The 17,759-nt window shown below is 45.4% G+C and overlaps 1 protein-coding gene across 4 annotated transcripts in view; it reads left to right on the top strand.

The window, feature by feature from the left end:
* Positions 1 to 17,759, top strand: part of GTF3C2 (general transcription factor IIIC subunit 2) — a 317,364-nt gene that overhangs the window by 143,961 nt on the left and 155,644 nt on the right. For all 4 annotated transcript variants that reach the window (XM_030199231.1, XM_030199230.1, XM_030199228.1 and 1 more), the window contains one exon: positions 2,003 to 2,230. In XM_030199231.1, coding sequence (XP_030055091.1) covers positions 2,003 to 2,230 — 228 coding nt within the window. The remainder of the gene's footprint in view (positions 1 to 2,002; positions 2,231 to 17,759) is intronic.

Genomic DNA, 17,759 nt, shown 5'->3' on the forward strand with positions numbered 1-17,759 from the left:
AATTGAACACAATATTCGAGGTGCGGTCACACCGTAGAGCGATACAAAGGCATTATAACATCCTCATTTTTGTTTTCTATTCCTTCCTAATACCTAACATTCTATTTGTTTTCTTAGCCACCACAGCACACTGAGCAGAAGGTTTCAACATATCGTCAACAACGATGCCGAGATCCTTTTCTTGGTCCGTTACTCAAAACTTGGAACCTTTCATTACATAGCTGTAGTTCGGGTTCCTCTTTCCCACATGCATCAATTTGCACTTGCTCACATTAAATGTCATCAGCCATTTAGACGCCCAGTCTCGTATAGTCCTCTTGTAATTTTTCACAATCCTTTTGCAATTTAACAACTTTGAATAACTTTGTGACATCAGCAACTTAAGTGATTAATGAGCCAATCATCACCAGAAGTAGGCTAAGGTCTGAATTAGGATTTACATGTGGATCATACCATGTGTAAATTCAACGGACGTTCCCAAATTTACGTGCATTTTTACAGAATAGACCCCATCGGGCGCCAGTGTTTACACCTGTTTTCAGCAGGCATAATTGCCAGTGCCTTAAGTCAGATGTCATTTATGCGCTTAGCCCTATTCTGTACAGGTCATGGATCCTTTAAAGGATAGCACTCAGCGCTTAAATGTTTTGGTGACATTTGTAGAATCTAGTCCTAAACGCCTAAATTTAGAAGCATTAAATGTGGGTGTCAACAGGGGCAGATTTAGGGCTGAGGGAAAATAATTTTAGGAGCTTAGCATTGATTTTCAGCACTAGGCTTATAAATATAGGCAGATGACTGGCAGGCCTTTTAAACATAAGTACATAAGTAATGCCACACTGGGAAAAGACCCAAGGGTCCATCGAGCCCAGCATCCTGTCCACAAAAGTGGCCAATTAAGATGAATTTCATCTGAAAACATAGATTAACTGAGAATAGGACACAAAATTTGGAGCTCAAGTTTTTTTGAAAGTCAGACCCAAATAGTTTAAATAAAGCAATGAACCAATAAATAAATATTTTTGTGCTTACATAGTAACATAGTAGATAACGGCAGATAAAGACCTGTACGGTCCATCCAGTCTGCCCAACAAGATAAACTCATTATATATGATACCTGACCTTGATTTGTCCTTGCCATTTTCAGGTCACAGACCATAGAAGTCTGCCCAGCACTAGTTTTGCTTTCCAGTTACCGGTGTTGCCACCTAATCTCCGCTAAGCTTCTGTGGATCCATTCAGTCTTCCATACTTCTCTGGGGTTATGAATTTCTTGCTGAACTGCGGATATTCTTGCACTAGTGTACAAACTCACTCATTCTTCGGGGTCAGTATTCAAAGTGATTTAACCGGCCTGAAATTGCTTCTGGCTGGTCAAATTGCCTGTTTGGGGCTAACCATTCATTTTCAGCAGCCCTTAACTTTTTAGAACTGCTGAAAATAACCAGTTAGAGGCAAACTCGAAACAGCTATTTTGGAGGCATTCTGGGGACAGAGTCAGCACTGGGGCTGGTTAAGTGCTGATATTCAGAACTTAACCGACCAAGTTAACTGCATTAATAGGACCGCATGAAACTCAGTCCTATCTTTATACAGTAACCTGTAGCTGGCATTTAACCGGCTATGCATTAGCTGACTCTGCAAACCCAGAAATTTAATGCCGAAGCCCTTACATAGCCCAGCATTGGAGTTTCTGGGAATAACGCTGGCTGCTGGCAGCAAAATGCTGATTGCCACCGGCTGAATATCGGGCCCTGGGAGTTTAGAGTGTTCTAGGCTACAGCGATAGAAGCGATAGGAAAAACTGTTGTTGGGGATAGAGGAGAAGGACCAAGGACAGAGGCAAACTGAATAAAGTTGAGACTCGCTGGCTGTCTGGTGCATAAGGGACAGAGAAGAAGTTCAGCAAATTGCTAGGGATTTAGAGAGTTTGAAACTGAAAACACGTGTGAATTGAAGGCCACAACTGGTCTATGCCTTACATATTCTGTGCATGTTTCAGGTTTAATTCTCTTCAGCCACATGAGGAGCGATGGGACAGCACGTTCTTTGTGGGGGGTCCTGTGTGGTCCATGGAATGGTGTCCCACTCCTGAGGGCTCTGCTGCCTGTCAGTATGTTGCCTTGTACTGTAATGAGAGAATGGATGAAACGCACAAGATAGAAAAAGCCCACATCAGCCCAGGTCTGCTGCAGCTCTGGAATCTGGGGCACCTTCAGCAGGAGACATGGTAAGTTTGTACAGAATTATTGGATAAACATTTCAGTTTGAAACTTGGCCCTACAGCAGATCTAATACTAACTCTGTAAAACCCTAAATCTGGACACTGACCCACCTGTAACACTTAATGCGCTTAGAAAGTTGTAGATGGTCCTAAAACTGAATTGATGTTTGTTGGGAAGGATCAGGATTTATACAAAACAAAAGCACCAGAGAAAAAGGCTATCCAAACAGGGATAGAAATATATGTAGGAGAGAACCCCTCAAAACCTATCGGACCAGAAGTCCTAGGTATACAACTAGGTTCTGAGGGGTTCTCTCCCTCATATATTTCTATCCCTGTTTGGATAGCCTTTTTCTCTTGTGCTTTTGTTTTGTATAGATTTACCTTAGTCCAGCACCAGTTTTTCCTGCACTGTTTTTTAGTGTTGAGCGTAAGGATCAGGATTTACTTCATTGCCGTTCTGTGACTTTGGGTGTTTGTGTTACCAGTACAGAAGTGCATGCATGTATTGGACTCTTCATTTATTTATTACATTTGTACTCCGCGCTTTCCCACACATGGCAGGCTCAATGCGGCTTACATAGTAACAATATGAAGAATTGAAAACTGATATTTAAAAGTGTTTTAACAGCATAGAATAATATGCAACTATTGATCAATCTGTGATCCTTGTGTTCTCGTAGAACTTTGGAATTGTAGACTGGCCTCAAAGGTTTTGAAAAATAGATATAAGAACTTCCTGATGCCCATGATGTAATTTTGAGAAGGTCTTTGAGACTATACATAAATACTACCATAGCCTACAAACATATTTAAGAACATCAATAGAACCCAAGTACAAAAGTAAGAGTCACTTTCCATCCTTAAACTTGGCCAGTAGAAGGAAAGAACAAGAGCCCAGCTGTGCAAGGAGGAAAAGAAACAGGATTTGCAAAATGAGAGGACAAAATGCTTTAATGGATCAGATCAGCAAACAAGAGAAACAATTGGTTACAGGAGAAATACAGTCCCTCTTAGATGGATCTTCACAGTTTGAAAACAACATGCTACACACCAATACTGTAAGGCTTTTAAAAAAATTAATCTTTATTACAATCATACAAGACAACTAAACATGCCAAAAAGGCAATGCAATGTGGCAATTTTCAATTTTCACCTCTCCCATCACCCCTTCCCAGCCAAATAATACAAGCCAATCGGGTCAGACCGCACATGTTAGTTCTTCATGGCGATGTGAACCCACAGTCACAACAAGCACAGACAATATCACCCCCCACCCCCAGAGGCTTTTTAATGTGCCTAAATTATGGCCTGTGAGACCCTGGGTGAGGGTTGGGAGTGAGCCGGTGAAAGAAAACAACCAGACAAAGGGGATAAAACAAACATAAGTATTTATTTAACTCAATTCTCGGCCTGTTGCGTCACAGGGCCGGGGTTATAAAGTAAAACAGTTTCTCTTAGCTAGTATCAGTTGAGTAGGCCTCTAGCTAGCAGCTCAAGCAGTCTGCGGTTGCGAGGTTGCCCTGTCCCAAACACAGCTTTTCAGTTATACTCCACTGGTCAGGTCTGGCTCCTTCCAGTCCTCCAGCAGCTTGCACAGTTCAGTTAAATAGTACCAATGGCTTACCTCAGCCAGGTCACCGCAGTTAAGCATATGTTGTAAAGGCGTAGTCTGGCGCTTCACCTCTTCCTTACCTGGGCTTCCTCAACCTCTGCCGGGCCCTTTCCTTTAAATTCCCCAGTCTCGACTCCACCCCGCCCGGCTCACTTCCTCTCGAGGCCAGACCTGTGCTCTTAAGGTGGTCCTGGCCAGTTATAGAGGGATCTTTCTTAAGGGTGAGGGGCAGTGTTCTATAAACACCCTCAACTACCCTCCCCCTCAGCTCAACCACACTCAGTTGAGCGTCTGCATTGTCAGGGTCCACCTCCTGGGACAAAAAGTCCGCATTGGCACGCTCTCGGGCCTCCAGATGTTTCACCTGATAGCAGAAAGGCTGAAGGCTGAGGAACCACTGCATCACCTATGCATTCGACTCTTTATGTCGAGCTATCCACTGCAGGGGCTGGTGGTCAGTGACTAACAGGAAGTTCAGCCCAGCAGATAATACTGCAATGTCTCCAGAGCCCACTTGACAGCCAGAGCCTCCTTTTCAATTACTGCATAGATCGTCTCTCTTTCGAACAGCTTCTGGCTAATATATGCCACTGAGTGATCTTCCCCATTCATCTCCTGGGCCAGAATGGCCCCAAGCCCAACCTCTGATACATCAGCCTGGACAATAAAGGGCTGGTTGAAATACAAGCTGACCAGCATTGGCTCTGAACAAATAGCCCTTTTTAGAGCTTGGAAGGCCACATCCAACTCTTCATTCCAGTGTACCTTCTCGGGAGCCGCCTTCTGCAGGAGTTCTACTTTTTCAGCAAACCCGGGCATAAACCGGTGTTAATATCTCATGATCCCAAGGAGGGCTCACACTTGCTTCTTCGCCTGGAGTTTTGGCACCTGAGTAATTGCCTCTACCTTCCGGATTTGGGGTTTCACCTGTCCTCTCACAGCTGTGTACCCCAGATACTGGACTTTTTGGCTTCATATTCTCTTTTAGATTTATTATTACTTTTGTCCAGGCAATTTGATTCTGGGAGGGTGGCATTTATGCAACTACAGTGGAGGATGATAGTAGCTCATTTGTCTTAATTGTATGTTATTTTGTATAGTATTTTTGTGTATGTTTTTATGATAGCCACTTAGGTTTAAGAACGTTTTAAGCTTTTAAATTAAATAAATAAATTTATAACCCACCTTTATCTAGAGCGGTGAACAATACAACCTAGATAAGATACACATAAATAACAAACAAAATCAAACAAAGTCAAGAATCAACACATCCATACAATACAATCCATTATGAATGGTTATAGCACATAAGCACCGCCATGCTGGGAAAAGACCCAAAGTCCATCAAGCCCAGCACTCCATCTCCGACAGCGGCCAATCCAGGGCCCAAGAACCTGGCAAAAACCCAAAATTTAATAACGATCAATGGACTTTTCCTTCAGGAATCTATCCAGACCCCCTTTAAACTCAGCAAGGCCAGCTGCCATCACTACCTTCTCCGGCAATGAGTTCCAGAGTCTAACTACGCGCTGAGTAAAGAAAAACTGTAAAAGGCAGCCCAGGCAAAAATCAAAATGATCCATGTTCAAAAGGAACATGGTAGGCGAGACAAACAAATGATCCTTTAGCTGATGTTTAAATGCAGTCAGTCCTACAAGTCCCATTAGTAAGGTCATTAAAGATACTGGAGATCACATTAGACCACAAAGCATTGCTTCGTCAAGCTACACATGATCAGATTGATTAAATCACTTCTTCAACAGTCTGCCTTACACACTAGTACACTCTTTCATTCTCAATTAGATTATTGCAACATACTGTACAAAGGCCTCACAGGCAGGAAGACCTACACCGTATACAACTAATTCAATACACCTCCATCAAATTGATCGTGGATTCTAGGAAATTTGGCCATGTCATCCCCCTTCTTATAACTGCGCAGTGGCTGCCAGTATCACACAGAATCACCTACAGAATTCTCATTCTAATCTTCAAAATCTGAAGTTATGGGCTTTCCACTCTGATTATATCGTTTGTTTACATTATACTCCCTGTCCCGTGCTCTTTGACCATGACAGCAAAACCTCTTAATCATCCCCCTCTCTGTTCCCCTTCCACCGCAATTAAGGATCAAGTACTGCTTGTTGATAAGTCAGCGTTTTTTCAGCTTCATCTGTTGGCTCAGTTAAGGCCTGGGTTGCCAAAGTGTGACTTCCAGTCTGTGATACAGAGTTTAGTGATTGCCTGTATTGATTTCTGCAATGCGTTATACAGTATTTGGGTCTGTCAAAATCTAAACAACAAGCATTGCAGGTGATACAGAATGCTTCAACTCGATTGCTGGCAAGTGTGTCTCAGTTTGAACCTATTGCACCGATCCTTCGATCACTGCATTGGTTGCCACTTCACTCTCAAGTATAGTACAAAGTGGTACGTTTGATCCACCAGGCATTGTACTCTGATTGTGGTCCCTGGTACCTTAAAAATGTGATTTAGGAGTATCAGCCCGCCAGATCTTTGTGGTCTGAGAATTGGAAGTTATTGGTGAATGATAAAATGGAATTTGTGAGATATGCTGTTACTTGGAACCAGTGGTGTGCTGGAGCCGGCTCGCACCGGCTCGCAAGAGCCGTTTGTTAAATTTTTAAAGCTCTTGCGAGCCGGTTGTTCCGGCAGGCGAGCCGGCTCCCAGGGGCGGCGCAACCCGCCACTCTGGGGGGTAAATAGTTGATTCCTTCATCGTTATCGTCGCAGCAGCAGCCGCAGTGGTGAATCCCTCCCCAACGCTGCTGGACTGAATGCGTTACTCTCCCTTGTCCCTTCCCTGCTGAAAGCGTTCTAGTATCTCTCTCCCCTTCTTCTTCCCCCGCCCGCTCTCTCCCTTCAGATCTGTCCTAGTACTGCCCTGCAGCTCCTTCACAGTAGAGCCCCGATGAGCAGAAACTAAAACCAGCTGGTTACAGACTCCATTGTTACAGCGGGGGGGGGGGGGGGGGGTTCTGTCTGCCGGATGCACCCTCCCTCGCTCTCACGCACTTCCTGCTGCCAAGAAGGGGGCGGCTCTTCCAACTTGATTCACAACAGCACGAGGCTCCGCATCTGCCGTTTCTACTTCTGGCTGCACTGGGAAAGATCCACGAGACGAGGACAGGTTTGAGGTGAGGGAGCGGAGGGCGGGGGGAAGAGTGCATGAAGGGACAAAGCAGAACGGGAGGGGAGAGAAAGAGAGATTGATCCTTCAACACGTTGGGCAGGGGAAGTCCAGCAACGGAACGAGAACAGGCTTGAGGGAAGGGAGTGGATGGGGGGGGGGGGGTGGATAAAGCTGGACATGGAAGGAGTGAGGGGATGCTGGAATATGTGGGGCAAGGGAGGGAGAAGAAAGATGGCACACAGTTGTGGGTTGGGATATGCATTGCTGGACACCAGGAAGAAGGGAATAGGGAGGGGGGCAAGAAGGGGCAATGTTGGATGGGGAAGAAGGAGAGAAAGACAGACAGAGAAGGGAAATGTAGGAATACATGGGAAAGGGGAGGGAGAAGAAAAATGACAGACCTTCTTGGTTTGGGAAAGGGGATATGCTGGACTCTGGGGGGAAAAGAATAGGGAAACTGGGCTTAGAGGGCTCAAGTGTAGGGGCACCTAAAGCTTGCTGCACTGGATTGCCCCATCACAGCTGCCACCATGTCCACCTCACCCCGGCATCTAGGATACAAGCATCTAGCACCTCCTTCCCTCCCCTATTCCACCCTCTACCCAAACGGGATAGTGGGTGGAAGGAAACATTGGGGAAATGTTGGTGAGGAGGGGGGTAGACGCTAGAGAGAGGTGGATGGAAGGAGAGATTGGCGGAAGATGCTGGAGAGGAGGCCATATGAAAAGAGACATCAGAAGAAGATGCTGGAAGCCAACTGGAAGGGGAGATCAGGGGGAGACACTGGGTATTGTGGAAAAGTAGATGGAAGATATACTGGCCACAGATGAAGGTGGAAAGGGAGATCCTGGAAATAGAGTAACATGGGAAACTGGGGGGGGGGGGGGGGGGATGCTGGACATAGTGGAAAGGGAGATGGGAGGACGTACTGAACATGGAGGTAGGTGACAGGGAAGATCAGGGTGACATAACGTCATGAGGGAAGGGAAGACAGGAGAGATGCCTGATGTGGTTTAAGAAGAAGGGAAAAGAGGAGAGATGTTTGACAAGGGTGAGGGACAAATGGAGAGCTAGATAGAAACAGTAGAAAGAGGGAGCTTGAAGACTGGAGGATGAGAAGGAGACATTTAATTTAAGATGCAGAAAATAAATTGAAGAAAGCTGAGTATGAAAAAAATCAATGAGGAAATGAAGAAGATAGGAATACAGAAAATAAATGGCAAATGGGCAGGAGGCTCTGGACAGGCAGCACACTAAGAGGATAGAAGAAAGAAGAAGCAGCAACTAGGAACAATACGATTAGGGGAAAAAACACCAGACCAAAAAAAGGTAGAAAAATAATTTTATTTTTGATTTATTGATTGAACTGTGTCAGTTTTGGTAATTGGAGGGGAGGGAAGAGTGAGGAAGGAGATGAGATGAGGGAAAAGGAAGAGAGGAGAAAAACTGCATATGGATGAAGAAAATAGGCAGAAGCTGGATCCGCTGGACAGTCAAGTTTGCGGAGGACCCAGCTTTTACTTACGGATGTAGGACAAGAAATGAAGAAGAAAGGCAGAAAGTAAAGAAATAAATGGAAAGGAAGCCCTGGAAATGGAGTTAAGAGGACAGATAGCAGCAGAATCGGATACTGGGCCAGCATGATCAGAAAAACAAAGTCACCAGACAACAAAGGTAGAAAAAATCATTTTATTTTCATTATAGTGTTTGGAATATGTCCACTTTGAGAATCAGGTGCTGAACGTTAAAAGTTTATATTTATTTACTTATTTATGGCATTTTATCCCATATTAAACATGAATTAGATTGGAACCTGGGATCATTTAATTTTTTTTTTCCTGGCGAGAGTAATACATTGCCCTCCCCCCCCCCCCCCCCCCCCCCCCCGGCTATAGCCAGCTCTGCAATTTTTTTTGGGGGGGGCGCAGAGGTGGATGGGGGGCGCCAAGGTGGATGGGGGGGCACGCAGTGGTGGACGGGGGGGGGGGGGGGGGCGCCGAGGTGGACTGGGGAGAGAGCCTGTTGTTAAAAATTTACCAGCACACCACTGCTTGGAACTCCACTTTTTTGATAGCAGGTCCACAAATTTGGAAAAAAATTACTAGGTTAATTAAGATTGTGTAGCAGCAGGGCTCAATTTGATAAATTGCTGAAGACATATTTGTTTGAACATGCATGGCGCTGATGTTTGTTTTCTGTGAGTATTGTACTGCTTTGTTCTAATATTTTTGTTATCTTGTGTATCTTGACTTGTGATTCGCCTAGTTGTAGGCGGAATACAAATCTTTCAAATAAATAAATAAATGAACATAAGAATAGCTCTACTGGGTCAGACCAAAGGTCCATCAGGCCTAGTGTCCTGCTTCCAACACTGACCAATCCAGGACATAAGTACCTGGCAAGATCACAAAACCCAGGGATAAGTAGTGGTTTTCCCTGTATCTGCTTTGATAGCACTTGATAGATTTATTTTTCTCCAGATGTCTTGCCTCACCAATTTGCTTCATAAGAACATAAGTATTGCCATACTGGGACAGACTGAAGGCCCATCAAGCCCAGCATCCTGCTTCCAACAGTGGCCAATCCAGGTTACAAGTACCTGGCAAGATCACAAAACAGTACAATACATTTTATGCTGCTTATCCCAGAAATAGTGGATTTTCCCCAAGTCCATTTTAATAATGGTCTATGGACTTTTCCTTTAGGAAGCCATCCAAACCATTTTTAAACCCCTCTAAGTTAACCGTTTTTACTACATTCTCTGGCAACGAATTCCAGAGTTTAATTCCAGAGTTTAAGTACACATTGAGTGAAGAAATATTTTCTCCCCGATTCATTTCAAATTTACTACTTTCAAGTTTCATTATGTTCCCCCTAGTCCTAGTATATTTGGAAAGTGTAAACAAGCGATTCAAGTCTACCTGTTCCACTCCACTCATCATTTCTGTGAAGGCATGAATAAACGTGGATAAAGGTGAGCTGATTGATATAGTGTATCCAGACTTTCAGAAAGCTTTTGCAGAGTTCCTCATGAGAGAATCCTGAGAAAATTAAGTAGTCATGGGATAGGAGGCCGTGTCCTTCTGTGGATTAAGAATTGGTTATTGGACCGAAAACAGGGTAGGGTTAAATGGCCATTTCTCTCAATGGAGGAGGGTGATGTATACTTCTGACTTGCCTCTGGGACAGAAGTAACCTTCTGAAGGTATCCTGGGGGGGTTGGATCCTCAAGAAAATCATTACTCCCCCAGGCAGAACTCCAGGCAAGAAAAACTCTGGCTACTAAATAAGTATTAGACATAAATGTTTATTTAAATTATCAAAGAAGCCAATCAGTAAATATTGAAATAGTAACAAATGAACTCCCAATACAGTATAATATGTAGCAAATAAAACAGAGTTTTCCCTGGGAGCTGTCAATATGTCCAGCTGCTAGTGGACACACTGAGGCTCGCCATCCTCAGTTCTGTTTCCTCTTAAATACTTTTTCTTCCTTCCGTCATTATCTTAATATTAATAATAATTACCCTTCCTACCTAATGAATATGCATCTTTCCAGAATATTCTATTTCTTTTATGGCAAAAATCCAGTTTCAGCCTTTTCCAGCTTCTGATAGTTTAAAATCTATCATATAAAGCATAAGTTTTTATTTGATATGAGTTGACCTAATGTCCTTGGTATGCCCAGTCATCATGCCAGCCCCCTCCACCCTTTAGTTTAACCTCCAGTATTACCCACACCCCTTACTTCTCCCTCTGATTGTTTATTTATTTATTGCATTTGTATCCCACATTTTCCCACCTCTTTGCAGGCTCAATGTGGCTTACAATACATCATGAATAGTGGCAATATATAAAAAAATAGACATGTAGTATTGCAAAAAGATCTTGGGTAAACATGATAAATATAAAGCATGATAGTAGTATAACAAGCAAATATCGTAAGGCAGTTCTGGATATATGTGTAGGAGTTCACATTTGTTGACCTTTGTGGTATGCCTTGTCAAAGAGATGGGTCTTCAGTAGTTTGCGGAAGTTAGTTCATAGATCATGTTTAAGTTGCGCGGCACCGCGTTCCAGAATTGTGTGCTCAAGTAGGAAAAGTTTGATGCATGCGTTAGTTTGTATTTTAGACCTCTGCAGTTGGGGAAGTGAAGATTAAAGAATGTGCGGGATGTTTTTTTAGCGTTCTCGTAGGGGTTTAGCACTTTCATATTTTGTTTTACCGAATATGAGTCTAGCTGAAGTTTCTTGATTATTTGCTCTTTGCAGCCAGCATAGAGTGCGTTGCAATAGTCTAGATTTTTTTTTTTGTTACATTTGTACCCCGCGCTTTCCCACTCATGGCAGGCTCAATGCGGCTTACATATTGTATACAGGTACTTATTTGTACCTGGGGCAATGGAGGGTTAAGTGACTTGCCCAGAGTCACAAGGAGCTGCCTGTGCCTGAAGTGGGAATTAAACTCAGTTCCTCAGTTCCCCAGGACCAAAGTCCACCACCCTAACCACTAGGCCACTCCTCCATGGCTGAGTATCAATGGCTGAGTACCATTGATTGTACCAGGTTACGGAAGGTGGTGAATTTGTTCTTGTTATGTTGAGAGGTGAGTATTAGGCATTGGGTTTTTTCTGCATTGAGTTTCAGCTGAAATGCATCCGCCCATGAATGCATAATATGTAGGCTCTGGTTGATATCATTGTTTAAATGGGATGTGGATCGTTACGTCGTCTGCGTATATATATGGATTGAGGTTTTGGTTTGATAGTAGTTTGGCCAAGAGTATCATCATTAAGTTGAATAAGGTCGGTGAGAGGGGGGATCCCTGTGGAACTCCACATTCAGGTATCCATGTGGCTGATGTAATCGAATTAGATGTCACTTGGTATGATTGTGTGGTTAGGAACCCTTTGAACCAATTGAGAACGTTGCCTCCAATTCTGAAGTACTCTAGGATATGTAATAGTATTCCATGATCAACCATGTCGAAGGCGCTTGACATGACAAATTCTAGGAGTAGTACGTTCTTGCCAGTTGCAATCATAGTAACATAGTAACATAGTAAATGATGGCAGAAAAAGACCTGCATGGTCCATCCAGTCTGCACAACAAGACAAACTCATATGTGCTACTTTTTGTGTATACCCTACTTTGATTTGTACCTGTCCTCTTCAGGGCACAGACCGTATAAGCCTGTCCAGCACTATCCCCGCCTCCCAACCACCAGCCCCGCCTCCCACCACTGGCTCTGGCACAGACCGTATAAGTCTGCCCAGCACTATCCTCGCCTCCCACCACCGGCTGGCTCTGCCACCCAATCTCGGCTAAGCTCCTTATTATCCATTCCTTCTGAATAGGATTCCTTTATGTTTATCCCACGTGTGTTTGAATTCTGTTACTGTTTTCATTTCCACCACCTCCCGCGGGAGGGCATTCCAAGCATCCACTACTCTCTCCGTGAAAAAATACTTCCTGACATTTTTCTTGAGTGTGCCCCCCTTCAATCTCAATTGTTTGAATTTAGTCATGAGAGTAACTAGTACTGTTTCAGTACTGTGGTTAGACCGAAATCCTGACTGGGAGTTGTGTGGTATTGAGAATTTGTTTAAGTAGTTTGTGAGTTGTTTGGTCACCATTCCTTCCATTAGTTTGGTTATTAAGGGAATGGATGCTACTAGTCTGTAGTTGGTTAGTTCACTCGCACTTTTCTTTGCGTCTTTGGGTATGGGGGTGAGTAGAATGTTTCCTTTCTCCGTCGGGAAGAGTCCATTTTGTAACATATAATTCAAATGATTCGTTAGGTCTGATATAAATTGTTGAGGGGCAGATATCATAAGGTTGTTTGGGCGTCTAATTTGGTGAATCTTTTGAGCGTGTGGGAGATGAGATCCTCCAATAGTATCTCGAAGTTGGTCCAAGTTCTGTCTGCTGGGTGTACACCAGGGTCTGGATCTAGACAGTCAAGGAGATCGGTGTAGTCGATGGTGCTGACAGGTAATTTAAGTCGCAGTTTTATGATTTTCTCATTGAAGTATTTCGCGAGATTGTCTGCACCTGGTGTATTTTGCTGTTGGTTGTGACTGGTGTAGTATCTAGTAGTTGATTCACGAGTTGGAAGAGTTTATGTGTGTCCTTGTAGTTTGGTCCAATTTTAGTTTTGTAGTATAATCTTTTAGTTTGTCTTATAGTATATTTATATTTTCTTTGAAGTTGTTTCCAGGCATTAAGTGTGGGGTCGTCTTTCTTTTTATTCCACGCACGTTCCAACCTTCTAACTTGTGTTTTAAGTTTTTTCAGTTCTTCATTGAATCATGGTATTGAGTTCTTTCTGTATGAGGTTCTGGTTTGAATTGGGGCAATATTGTCTAATATGAATCTGCATCTGTCGTCTCATTGTAGGAGAAATTGGTTTGTATCTGCCCTTATTGTCCATCCGTTGTGGTAGATCTGTTGCCAGAATATTACCGGGTCTGGAATATATATAGCCACCTAGGTGCAATCACCATATTAAACAATGCAATTCTTCCCCACATTGTGAGGGGCAATTCCCTCCACATGGCTAATTTACAACTGGTCATATCTAATAGTGGGTCAATATTTCCTCTGTAAAGAGAGGCCTGAGCACTTGAGAGATGTACCCCCAAATACTTAATTTTGGAGTCAATCCATTTAATGAGGAATTCCCCCTTCCAATTTGCTCTGGTATTATCATCTAATGGCATCGCACCTGATTTATCATAATTAAGGGTAAACCCCGATAACAGGCCATATTCCCTGACTACCCTCAAGGCTGCCTGCAGTGACCTCTGTGGAGCTGTGAGAACCAGGAGAATGTCATCTGCATATGCTAAAGCTCGTATCTCATGTTCTCCTATCACTACCCCACTAACCTCTGGCGCAGAGTTCAGGAGCCTTAACAAGGGCTCCAGGAATAAATCAAACAACAAGGGGGAAAGGGGACAGTCCTGTCTTGTTCCTCGACCCATTTGAAAGCTCTGTGATATTCCACTATTTGCCGTGACGTGTGCTGTCATATTAGTGTAAAGGGCTTTTATTGCCTGCAGCACCCCACCGGGGAGTCCTACCCATTCTAATACTTCAAACAAGAAATCTCATCCAACCCTGTTGAATGCTTTGGAGGTATCCAAACTTACTATAATCCCTGGGATTTGCTTATGTCTGCATTGAGCCATTGCTAACAGGGTTCTCTGTACATGCAATAACGAATGTCTCTTAGGGATCAGGCGACCCTCAGGGGGAGGAATGCTGGCTTTGGCCTAACCCCTGGTAAGCCTTTCCTCAGCTGAGAGGTGCCCAGCTCTACCACCGGCTGCCTTTCAGGTGCTGTGGAGGACTTGCAGCTCATCTGCATATCCTTACAGCCTTCTCCGGGGTGACACCCAGGTCCACTCCGATCCACTCAGGGCCTCCGCTCTAGGTGCCCAGCGCTCCCACCAGGTGCTGTGGAGGACTTGCAGCCCTTCTGCATTTCCTCACAGCTGTATCCGGGGTGACTCCAGTTCCACCCCGATCTTCCCAGGGCCTTCTCTCCAAGTGCACAGGTACTTTTTGGCTAGGATCAGGCGACCCTCAGGGGGAGGAATGCTGGCTTCGGCCTAACCCCTGGTAAGCCTTTCCTCAGCTGAGAGGTGCCCAGCTCTACCACCGGCTGCCTTTCAGGTGCTGTGGAGGACTTGCAGCTCATCCGCATATCCTTACAGCCTTCTCCGGGGTGACACCCAGTGTCACGTCCGTGGCCGTGACAACCCTCAGACTTACCCTGTTTCTGGGAGTCAGTGTCTGTGCTGGCTTCTGCTTGTCTCTGTGTCTGTGTCTGTCTTAGGTTCTCTCTGGCTCTGTGTGCTGATTGCCCTACTGAACCTCACCTGTGTGGGCTATGCCTCTTCCAAGATGGCTGCCGCCTCCTCCTCTTTGCCAGTATTCAAGATGGCTCCCGCTGTTCCTTCCTATGGGCTGACTGCTCTGTGTGTCAAGCCTCTGTTTGGTTGTAAGGTGATTGCTGCAGCTGTGGCTCTGATGTTGAAGGGCTTTATTAATCACTTGGAGACTACAGTCCTGGCCTTTGCATCTCAACTAAAGGTCCTGGTGTATAGAGTGCTCTGTACACGGTTTCAGTGTTTGCTCGGTGTGAGTTTCTATGTTTGTTTAGACTAGCTAGCTTAGGCACCGTATGGCTTGTAGCCTGTGTATAGCTTTGCTAGTGCTCTGTGTTTGTTCAGACTAGCTAGCTTAGGCACCGTCTGGCTTGTAGCCTGTGTATAGCTTTGCTAGTGCTCTGTGTTTGTTTAGACTAGCTAGCTTAGGCACCGTCTGGCTTGTAGCCTGTGTATAGCTTTGCTAGTGCTCTGTGTTTGTTTAGACTAGCCAGCTTAGGCACCGTCTGGCATGTTAGCCTGTGCATAGCTCTGCTAGTTCTCTGTGTTTGTTCCTAGGGTTAGACTAGCCAGCTTAGGCACCGTGTGGCTTGCTAGCCTGTGTATAGCTCTGCTAGTTCTCTGTGTTTGTTCTCAGTATTAGACTAGCCAGCTTAGGCACCGTGTGGCTTGTTAGCCTGTGTATAGCTTTGCTAGTTCCCTGTGTTTGTTCCTAATACTTGACTAGCCATCTTAGGCACCGTGTGGCTTGTAGCCTGTGTAAAGCTTTGCTAGTGTTCTGTGTTTGTTTCCAGTGCATGACTTGTTAGCTTGGGCACAGCTTAGTTGTTAGCTGGTGTATAGCCTTACAAGTCTCCTGAGGTTGCTCCGTGTATGTTTCTTGTGTATGACTGGTTTGCCTGAGTATAGCGTTCCTATTAGCCTGGGTACAGTTTACTAGTCATTGTGTTAAACCTGCCGACTGCCGGAACCCGAACAGTCCCTGCCTGTCTGCCTTGTCTTCGCCTAGGTGCCAGGGGGCACTCCTGGATTTTCATTCCTGCTGTTCCTGCTTGCAAGTGCCAGTTCCGGGTTTTCCTGTAAGTCCTACCGGCTGCCAGAACCTGAGGGCTCAACCCTCGGGGAAAGGCGGTCAAGTGTAGGTGAAGCCTAGGTCCAGGGTGTTCCAGTTCCGCGGGTTCTGCTCCAGTGTGTTCCAGTCCAGCGGGTTTCACTCCTGTATGTTCCAGTCCAGTGGGGCCACTCCAGTGCGCACCCGTCCGGTGCGTTCCAGTTCCGAGTGTTCCAGTGTAGAACTCCATTCCGGGGTTCCGGTCCAGTCTTGTCTCATCTCCACCTGGAAGGTGATCTTGCCTGCCACTGCCGCTCCACGGTAGTGGCCTATGGACTCACAAACCCCGTGCTCCCGGGGAAGAAGCCTGACAGTATGCCAAGGTCCTCGAAAGCGCGGCAAGCGCGAGAGACGCGACACCCAGGTCCACTCCGATCCACTCAGGGCCTCCGCTCTAGGTGCCCAGCGCTCCCACCAGGTGCTGTGGAGGACTTGCAGCCCTTCTGCATTTCCTTACAGCTGTATCCGGGGTGACTCCAGTTCCACCCCGATCTTCCCAGGGCCTTCTCTCCAAGTGCACAGAGTTTCCAGGTGCTTTTTGGCTAGGATCAGGTGACCCTCAGGGGGAGGAATGCTGGCTTCGGCCTAACCCCTGGTAAGCCTTTCCTCAGCTGAGAGGTGCCCAGCATTTTTCTCTTTGTATCTAATCTTTTTCCAGTTGCTAAAGTACCTCAGTCATTTATGGCCCCTAATCACATTCTCTTCTTAGCCCTGTCCCTTCCTAATCTTTTCCCTCACCCCCTACCTCTCTCCGCTTCAGGAACTCACTGCCCATCCATTGACTTCATCACCTCACCTTCTCTCCTACCCTCTTCCTCCCTCTTGGCTTTTAATCTCCGTCTCTTTCTTCCCTCCATTTTGCCTTCCCAATTCCACCTAAATACCTCTCGCCTTCGACGCCTTCGTGGCCACACCTCTCCTACTCTCCTCCGCTCTCTTTTACTCCTTCTCTTACTCTCAGCTGGTGACATCAATCCCAATCCTGGCCCTCCTCACCAACCATTATCCAAACTCTACAGATCTCACCGTGACCTCTCTAACCTCATCTCTATTCCTCTACTCCCCTCCTCTTCTCTGCCCTTCTCTTGCGCCCTATGGAATGCCCGCTCTATCTGTAACAAACTCACCTATATCCAGGACCTCTTTATCTCGCGTCACCTCCATCTGCTCGCCATAACAGAAACCTGGCTCTGCCCTGATGACTCTGCTTCAGTCGCAGCCCTGTGCCATGGCGGTTATCTATTTTCACATACTCCTCGCCCTGCTGGCCGTGGGGGCGGTGTTGGACTACTTCTCTCTCCCTCCTCCAGATTTCAACCCCTTTTTCCACCTCAATCTCACTGTTTTTCCTCCTTTGAAGTCCACTCTATCCGCCTTTTCTCTCCTCTGCCTCTTCGAATAGCGGTCATTTATCGTCCCCCTGATAAGTCCCTTTCATTCTTTCTCAGTGACTTTGACGCCTGGCTTGCCTTCTTCCATGATCCTTCCTCCCCCTCTCTCATCCTTGGTGACTTTAATATTCCTGCTAATGATCCTTCCAACTCTTATATTTCCAAGTTACTCGCTTTAACGTCCTCCTTTAATCTCCAACTATGCTCCACCTCCCCCACTCATCAAAATGGTCACTGTCTTGATCTCATCTTCTCCTCCAACTGTTCACCTTCTAGTTTCCTTGCCTCTGATCTTCCCTCCTCTGATCACCATCTTATAACTTTCACACTTAAATCTCCCCCCCTCCCAGTCCTGTCCTATCTTATCTA

The sequence above is a fragment of the Microcaecilia unicolor genome, chromosome 3 (genome assembly GCF_901765095.1).
Source record: "Microcaecilia unicolor chromosome 3, aMicUni1.1, whole genome shotgun sequence".
Classification (NCBI taxonomy): Eukaryota; Metazoa; Chordata; class Amphibia; order Gymnophiona; family Siphonopidae; genus Microcaecilia; species Microcaecilia unicolor.